General features: G+C 55.7%; 1 protein-coding gene across 1 annotated transcript; it reads right to left on the minus strand.

Annotated features, from left to right (window-relative positions):
* Positions 1-4,619: 4,619 nt before the first annotated feature.
* On the minus strand, positions 4,620-7,827 carry TMEM121B (transmembrane protein 121B). The gene has a single exon (XM_059404971.1). It carries the CDS (start codon positions 7,668-7,670, stop codon positions 5,913-5,915), a length of 1,758 nt encoding a protein of 585 aa, XP_059260954.1. The 5' UTR covers positions 7,671-7,827; the 3' UTR covers positions 4,620-5,912.
* Positions 7,828-8,850: the final 1,023 nt, after the last annotated feature.

The following is an 8,850-nucleotide window of genomic DNA, read 5'->3' on the forward strand; positions in this document are numbered from 1 at the left end:
CACCACCCACCCTCCTCAACTCCCCATCCCTCTATGGATTTGCCTGTTGTGGACATAACCAGTACAAATGGAATCGTGAAGTTCCCCAGGGCTTCTGGACCCTTCCTTGAACGTCATGCCCTGGTTCCTCCCACGTTCCCTCCCTTTCCCTGGAGCCCCCAGGCTCACACTGGCCTTTGCTCACCACACATGCCGGAAGTTCTGTCAGCCTGTGGTGTCTGCTGTCAGCCCAATGCCAAGACCATGAAGAGTGTGTGTAAATAAAGCCTTGCCTTGCTTTTCGTATTCTTCTGAAATATGGCTAATAAAATCCTGCTTCACCCAGAAACACCATTCTAAGAACACATGTCCCACAAGCTGGGGTTTTCCTACCACTCAAGAGTACCTGGATGGCTCAGTTGGTTAAGCGTCTGCCTTAGGCTCAGGTCATGATCCCAGGGTCCTGGGATCAAACCCCGCATCAGGCTCCCAGATCAGTGGGAGGCCTGCTTCTCCCTCTCCCACTCCTCCTGCTTCCCTCTCTCGCGTCTCTCTGTCAAATAAATAAATAAATTTTTATTTTTAATAAAAATAAAATTTTATTTTTTATTTTTTAAAAAATATTCATTTGAGAGAGAGAGAGCATGAATAAGCAGGGGGAGCAGCAGGCAGAGGGAGAAGCAAGCTTTCTCCTGAGCAAGGAGCCCGATGCAGGGCTTGATCCCAGGTCCCTGAGATGAAGGCAGATGCTTAACCAAATGAGCCATCCAGGCATCCAGAGGGAGGTTCTTTAAAAAGAGTCTGGCAGCAGTTAACCCAAGGCTGGGGCCCTGGCTCTGCTGCTTGCCAGCCTTGAGATTGATCCGGTGGTCTTCCTGAGCTCTCAGGTTGCAGGAGGCTCAGCGAGGGCTCCGCCCTCATAGAGGTCTCTGAGGAGTGGACAGAACCTCCATGTGAGGCGCTGGGGTGGGGTCCCACACATGGGAGCACTCAGCACACGGTCGCCCTCATTCCATCCAGGTGTTGCCACCCATACCTGCTGCTGCCCTTGTGAGGCCTCAGGGGCTCCCTGAGGTCTCATCGCCTCTCAGCCAGGAGCACGGACCAGCTTCCTTAGCTTGAGGAACATGGGGCAGTTTAGCCTTCCTCCCATTGTTAGGACTTTCTTGTTCTGGTGTTCACTTTTTCAGATTACAAAAGCAATATATGATCCAATATTCTATATTATGGGAGAATATGAAATAAAGTGACTGCCCCCAGCCCCTGGGTACAGGCTGTGAAGTTGGGGTGCTCACTCACAGCCTCCCACATCACTGCTAAATGGCTTCACTGTCCATCTTCTTGCTTTCTGTCCGTCCCCTGCCCTTCATGCCCTGCCAGCTCTCCCAGATCTTGGTGCTGGGTGCACATTCATATCCTGTCCGCTAGAGTTGGTTGAGGCAGGTGAAGTGCCCTGGAGACTCAGCTTTGTCTGTCAGAGGAACATGGAGTCCCCCCTTTCATGATTTCAAGGATACCGGGAGGTCTTGTCCAACATACCTCCCCAGACCCCAGTCCCTGGATTCCCTTCCTAGGAGGAGTAGTTCCCTAGGCTATTAGTTCCGTCGATCCTTCCTTTCTGATCAGAGAGAAAGAAGGTACAACAGTGACCTGAGAGGAGAGAGAGCAGAAAGATGTTACGCCCAATTGGTGTCCCCTGACTTTCACTCAGTGCCACTTCCTTGGGACTCACACAGAATAGGAAAACCAGCCCTGCTTTTTAGCTAGACCATTCAGCTTTAATAAGGAGAAGTTGAACTCTGTCAACAGCTAAATCTGAACGCTGCCTGGGGTGGTGCAAATTTTGGAGACAGGCCTGGGTTCAAATCTGAATCCCTTTCCTGACTTCAGCATGGAATTCAGCAAGCTACTCTATCTTTCTGGACCTCAGGAAGATGGAACTCAAGCTCCCTTGCCCATGGCTGTGAGGATGAAATGAGCAGCTCTGCATTGGGGGACTCCGCAGGCAAGCACAGAATGTGTCGCCAGAGCCTCCCAAGGGCTAGAACCCGGGGACAGATTCAAACCCTCGGCAAGGCCCACATGGGGCCTCCGCACTGCCCACGCGAATACACCCCCATCCACGTGCCATTTCTTCGTCTTCCACATGGTGCTTTCATGCACGGTTCTACTGAGCACGGAGGGACAACTAGCTTGCTTACCTGTGAGAAACATGTCAACATAACATGCTTAGTCAAATTCATTATCTTATTTAAAGGAAGATGTGGTCTTATGTTTTTCTGTCATTGTTTCACATGTGAATTTTATCCTCGGTTATGATTATCAATGTCTTGAGGAAAAGGACCATCCTTCCATACACCCCCTCATTTAATTATTCACACAGCCTTGTGAGGTAATAGTGCTCCTGGGTGATAAGTGATGAAGACACCCCAGGAGTGGAGGTCAGTGCCCACAGCCTCAGTGGGTAGGAGGCAGAGCAAGCCCAGGACTGGGGTTCCCGTGCTCTCAGTTTGCCTCTTTTCCCTTCTGGGTCCAACCGCTGTGTGGCCCTTGGAATGGCCACGAGCATCACAGGGCAACAGCACAGAGTGGTTCAATAATGCTGGCTGTTTCTGTGCTAAAAGAAAAAAAAAAATCTTTTTTTTTGGTGAAGACTCAATATTCTGTCAGACTTCACAGTCCCCTTTGTGTTGTGGTGGTGGTGGTGTTGTTTAAAGAAAGATCTTGCTTGTCTCATTCATACATAATTCATGTCTCTGGCTGGGGCAAGAGTCAGAGAGGAGGGCAAAGAATTTGAATATAAGTCTCTCAAACTCTTTTCTTTGGGAACTTAACTGTTAGAAAGAAATGGGAGTGAAAGCCCCAAGTGTCTGGGGAAATGTCTCTCAGGTCAAGAGCCCACGTGAGTTAGCTCTGCCTATAGGAAGTCTGCCCAGACACCCCCCAGGTCAAGGCCAGAGCTACCCCACCTCCCTGACTAGTGCCAACCCCCTAGAAGGAAATGGCCAAGTGTACCCACAATGTTAACACAAGCCTATAAAATGATGACAAATGTCACAGTGACATTTAAGAATTTAGTAAGGAAACCAGGACAGGAAAGATCTTAAAACAAACCACACAGGAAGCTTGTCACAAGTCTCAAGTTTTTTATTTTCAGAACAGAAGCTGGTTTTATTTTTAAAAAGAAAAAGGGGGGAGGGGGGAACGTGCTCAACGCTAGTAAGGTGCAACTTCCCTTCTTCCAGGCTCTAACTTCCAGCCAGCTCTCTTCCTCCAAAAATACATGGACTCAGAACCAGGCCAGGTTATATCAGAACAGCCTTTAGAGAGAGGCTGGTCCAGCACCCTTTTACAATCTGTAGAGTCAGAGACTCAGGTCAAGAGCGCACCTTACTGGCACACACATCAGAGGCAGACAGTCTGAATTCTTTACCCGGAGTACTATCCTGTGAACCATACTGCTGGCATGAGCCTCAGGAGACAGTGCACCTCCCTAGGGAAACATCTCCAGTTTGACCCCCACTACAGATGCCCCTAGTAAGCAAGGAAAAATCGGGGTCATGTCCCATTGTGAGTAGGGCAAGGAAAGAAAGTAAAAGCACTCATGAAAAACACCAGAAGGAAGGGATTGACCCCTGAGCGCAAAGTGCTCGCACCAGATGTTTGAAAGAGAATGTCCAAGGGTGAGTGGGGGGCCGGCAGACAGAGCCTGAGCAGGCCCAGCCTCTGCCAGAGCTGGCCAGGTTGCCATCAGTCTCTCAGCGTAGCTAGGGAAGTGGTAGCTCATTGGAACCTATCACAGCCTCCCACCAGAAAACTCAACAGCACTCAGATTTTATAGTCAGTCACTCAGAAGGGGAGACCAGCATCCAAACAGGAGAAAGGGGGTGGGGCAGGGGCCAGCCAGGGGCTGGCCATGCCTCAGACACAAAGTCCATTCACAGCCACTGAGATTAGATAGCAGAGAGAGCAAAGCTGGAGAGAGGAGATGGAGACCCAGGGAATAGTCAGGGCCCAGGACTTTGAGCACACAGAATTCAAATGGAAAGGATATGGTGGGGGGAGAAGGGGGAGTGGGGAGACAGAAAAAAAAGACTAGTTGCAAAATCCAACCCACTAATAATATTGAACCTAGGAGGGCAAGGGGCTGGGAGCATAGATTAATACATTGAGTGTAAACATGTTTCCTCCATCATTCCCCACTGTGACAGTAGGGTAGGCTCAGAAGGACTCTAGTCAAGACATCAGTCCCTCTGTGTCTCCATCTCCATGGAAGTCTTCTGTCAACAAACCCCCAAGAAGTTGGGAGAGAAGAGCTCAAAGTAAAACACTGAGACTCAGAAAGCAAAAGCAATGTGCCATCAAAGAGAGTGAGGGACAGTCAAAACTACAATCATGACTTCTGGTCCTTTGCCCAGGGTGTATTACACCACACAAAGCATACGAGGGGGTGGGGGAGGGGAAACCAAAATTCTTTCAGTTTTGCCCCACCCCATCCTATTCTGGGGTGGAGGACGGTGAGTATTTCCTGGCCTTGCTGCCAACAGTCCTCCTGCACTCTTACCTCCCCCAAAAATACTTATCCACCCTCAAAAATTCCAAGAGAGATGTCCCACATCGAGACCATAAGTGGGCAACCGCTGGGTGTCCCTTGTCATTAATCTCAACAAGAATGCCAGAGAGAAAGGCAGGGCAGGGGGAGGATTTACCCAGACTCCCTCTTCAGACTGCCTTCTCCTTAGAAATTCTCTTTACCAGAGCTTTTTTTTTTTTTAACCACACCAGGCTTCCCAGAGGAAGGACAGATGTGGAATTGGATTTCCTTGAACCAATGGGAGCCCCAGCTTCACATCATTTCAGGACCCCCATCAAGGCTGTTGTTCTAAGCCAAGAACCGCTTAGCAATAAACGTCGGTAAGGATAAGAGTTCTGGGTGCAGAGGGAGAGAGAGTGGGAGGGCAAGCCAATGGCTGATACTCCACAGACCCTGTAATAAGACTGGCACCAAACCCCAGCTGGATCCAGTGGCCATGTTAAATGCAACTTCTGAATATTTTGCCTTTATTTTTTTGCAAGCAGCATCAGTGCATGATGCAACAAAAGTTGAAAGCACAGAGGTAGAAATGCTCACTCACCCAAGAAAGGGTGCAGTTTTGTCTTTAGGGTATGGACCCTCTCCTCCCCCAAGCTGAGAAGAGAGGAGTAGAATTGAGGAAGATCCTGGGTGAGCGTTTCCCTTGGAGAAGAGCAACTGGGAAGCTCCCAGGAGCCCAGCTCTTTCTGGGAATTCACGGCCACAAATTCAGGTAGGAATGAGGAGGGTGGTTGTATGTGTGGTGGGAAGGACAGGGCCTCCCCAGATCTCCTACTGATTGCAAGGGGCCACAGTGTGGAAACAAGAAAACTATACTATACACACAGACAAACACAGACTTGACAACTACCCTCTGGAAAAAAATCCAATAGACACATCAGGGGAACAGTGGATTCTGGATCAGTTTCAAGGCGTGGGACAATGATCACCAGCCACAGCCTATAAGAATCTGGCACTTCCAAGCGAGGGGGAAGGCTTCAGGCCCAGCACCCCTGTCTGGGCACGCCCTTTTCACCATTCTCCCCGACAATGGACAAGAATTAGGATGGCGCTGAGAAAAGCAAGAAGCAGAGGTATCTGGCCCCTGGAGGCTAGATTAGGGTAGGGCATGGAGAAAGGGAAATAGAGTAGTAGGTGGACCTTCCTCCTTCACCATTAGCTGCTGGTCTCCCTCCAAGCAGTCTTGATCTAAGGGGTGCAGAAGGACACACTGGCCCTTAGCCCTATTAACAGTTCCGTCTTCCAAATAGACCCTGATCAAATCTGGGTGAGAGACGATCAAAGGACAAGGGGCTGGGGTCTCTCAACCCCAAAGCAAGCCCCTCTCCCTTATCCCTCCTCAATTCTGGGAGGCCACGGCCAGGGTATTGACATAGCCATGGGCACCCCCCTCGTTCTCCGAGATGCAGTGGCCCAGCTGGGAGGCTCCCTGAGGTGGTGGTGGCGGCGGTGGCGGTGGCGGGGCGGAGGGCGGAGCGCCGTAGCCCCCTCTCCCCCGAGTCGGGGAGGCCCGACTCCCCCGGTCCCAACAGCCCTCTAGGGCTTCCAGGCCACGGCAGCCGAGGAAGAAGAGGTTCTTGAGCATGAAGATGGAGAGGGGCTGCTGGTAGCTCACCACCAGGAGGCAGCGCAGCGCCAGCAAGGGCACGTCCACCAGGCAACCGCCCAGCAGGCGCAGAAGGCGGCTACAGCTGCCCGGCCCGGAAGCCTGGCCCCAGGATGAGGCTGTCGCTGCGGCGTTGAGCTCATAGAGCCAGAGCACCGGCGAGGAGAGGGTGAGGAAGTAGACAGCGATGAGCAGGTAGCGCAGGTGCGCAGGTAGCGGCACGCGGCCTTCCAGCATCAGCTCCACCAAGGTGAAGCTGTCGAGCAGGTCCAGACACGTGCCCAGAAAGCAGCCGGCGGCTCGGTGCTGCTGGGGCTGCAGAAGCAGGGGTCCCGCCGAGCCATGGGGGGCGCCCGCCTCGCTGATGGCCCGCACCAGGCTGTAGAGCAGGGGCACGGACAGCGCCATGGTGAGGCGGAAGCCCGTGGTGCCGAAAGGCGCGCGCAGCTCGATGAGGTCCAGGATGGACGTGCCCAGGATAAGCACCACCTTGGGCGTAAAGGCGATGGAGTAGATGAGCCAGGCCAGGTAGGCGAAGGCGAACTCGCCCGCGGCCCCGGCAGCGCCCGGGCCGGCTCCCGGGCCACCTGCGCCCCCGCGGGCGCCGCGCGCCTTGGCCCCTGCGGCAGCCCCGGCGGAGGCGGCTGAAGCGGCGGGTAGATGTAGAGGCGGCGCGGCGTGGTGGTGGTGCTGGTGGTGGTTGTGCGCGCCGCTGGCCGCGCCGCCCCGACGGCCCCGGCTGTTCTTGGCGAAGAAAATAGCCCAGCCCACCACCACCACCAGGTCGGTAGCGATCCAGGAGCACCAGTACAGGTCGGTGACGGCGATGAGGTACAGGTCCAGCAGACCACCCTGTGCCAGCAGCAGCACCACGGACAGCGCCTGGTAGCCCCAGCGGCACCCCGGACTGGGGGCGCAGCCTCGGCGCCGACCCCTGCGACCGGAGCGGGCCGGGCGGCCGCAGCAGCAACAACACGAACAACAGGAGGTGCCGCTGCCGGTCCCCGTGCCGCCCGCGCCCCCGGCCGAGCGGCTCCCGAGGCCCCCGACGGCCCCGGCCGCAGCGCCCCCGCCGAAGTCCGCGGCTGTCATGCTGCAGGAGGAGGTGGGCGTGGAGGTGGAGGAGGAGGTGGCGGCCGAGGAGGAGAAGGCGGAGGGCGCGGGGTCGGCGGCTGGGGCGCCCCCCTGAGCCGGGGGTCCCGGGAGGCCGGCTGGCACCAGCGGCTTGCTGATGCTGATGCTCTCGTCGTCGTCCTCTCTCTCGGCGCCGGTGCTGCTACTGGGGGAGCCGCCGCCGCCGCCCCCGCCGCGTCTGCCGCCGCCTCCCCCCCGGCTGGTGCTGGTGCTGGTGCTGCTGTCGCCCGAGCCTCTCCGGCCGCGGGAGGAACCCCCCCGGAGGAAGAGGGGCTGCAGCCGGGCAGCGGCGGGGGGCGGTGGGAAGGAGCTGGACGAGGACGAGACCGAGCGGGGGTTGCCGAGCGCTGGGTGCATTGTCCTCCGAGGGGCTCCGGGGGGCTGCCCTGCTGCTCCCTCCCCGCCAACCCCGGGCTGGCAAGGCGGCCGAGGGGAGCCGGGGCCAGCCGCCGCCTCCTCCCCAGCGGCTGGTACTCGTACCCGGGTCGGGCAGCAGCGAGATCCGGACTGGAGCCACCGGACTGGGCGAGCCAAGCCCCGGGTGGCTGGGAGCGGGGTAAGCGAGGAGCAAGAACCCACCGCTGTGACGACGGGCGCGGCGGGGGCGGGGAGCTAGCCTAGTCGGAAAGAAAGGGGAGGCTGGCGGCGGGGAAACCAGGACTGGATTCAAGGGGGAGAGGAGGAAGAAAGACCAGAGAAGGAGAAAGCCTGGCTCGCTGGATCAACAGGAACAAAAAGGGGAAGGGGTTGCTGAGGCGCGAGAGTTGGGGTGGGGAGCCATGTGGGGGGCCTAGAGAGTGAGAGGGGAGGAGGGAAGAAACGCGGGAGCCGGGCGGAGTTGGCACTGGGAGGACCTAACCGGCGCGGACGATTCCTAGGGAAGTCGTTCAGCGATCCCACCAGCCAAACTGCTTTAACGTTAGTAACCGGATGGCCTTGGTCTCCGTGTAGATCAGGCCTCTGAGCACCAGGCCCAGGCGACAGGTTCCGGCCTCTGCGCCTGGTCAGCACAACTTCTGCGGACAGTAGGGGCAGCTGGGGCCTCTACACCGGGGTCAGCGCCCTTTCACCTGGGCAGCCTGCCTCTCCTTCAGGCACTTGAAAACTAGTGGAGGAATCCGGCCATGCTGATTAAAAGGACCGGGAACAGCAGCCCAGATATGAATTTCTGCATATTCCTGTGTCCTGCCCTGGGTTCAGTGATGGACCCTCAGGGAGGTCCCATTTTCCAGTGACTGGAGTGGTTCTTTGAATATAACCGCTTGGGAAGAGAGCACAGGTAAAAGAATTATTCATGTGACCCCAGCCAAGTGGGGCTTTGGGTATTCTCAGAGGTCTTTAAAGTGAGAATTAGAAACGATAAAGATTTATCTAGCAGAGAGGAAGAAAAGGGGACCTGTAGAGCGGGTACCCTGGTAAAAACAAAGGCTCAGAGAGGGTGCTGGTGAATATTAAGATCTGCCACTGTGGCCTGGCCCTGCAGCTATGAGCTTCTAGCACTCTGACTCACCCCCTGGGATCTACTCCATGACTAGGG

This window comes from Mustela nigripes, chromosome 6, assembly GCF_022355385.1.
Source record: "Mustela nigripes isolate SB6536 chromosome 6, MUSNIG.SB6536, whole genome shotgun sequence".
Lineage (NCBI taxonomy): Eukaryota > Metazoa > Chordata > Mammalia > Carnivora > Mustelidae > Mustela > Mustela nigripes.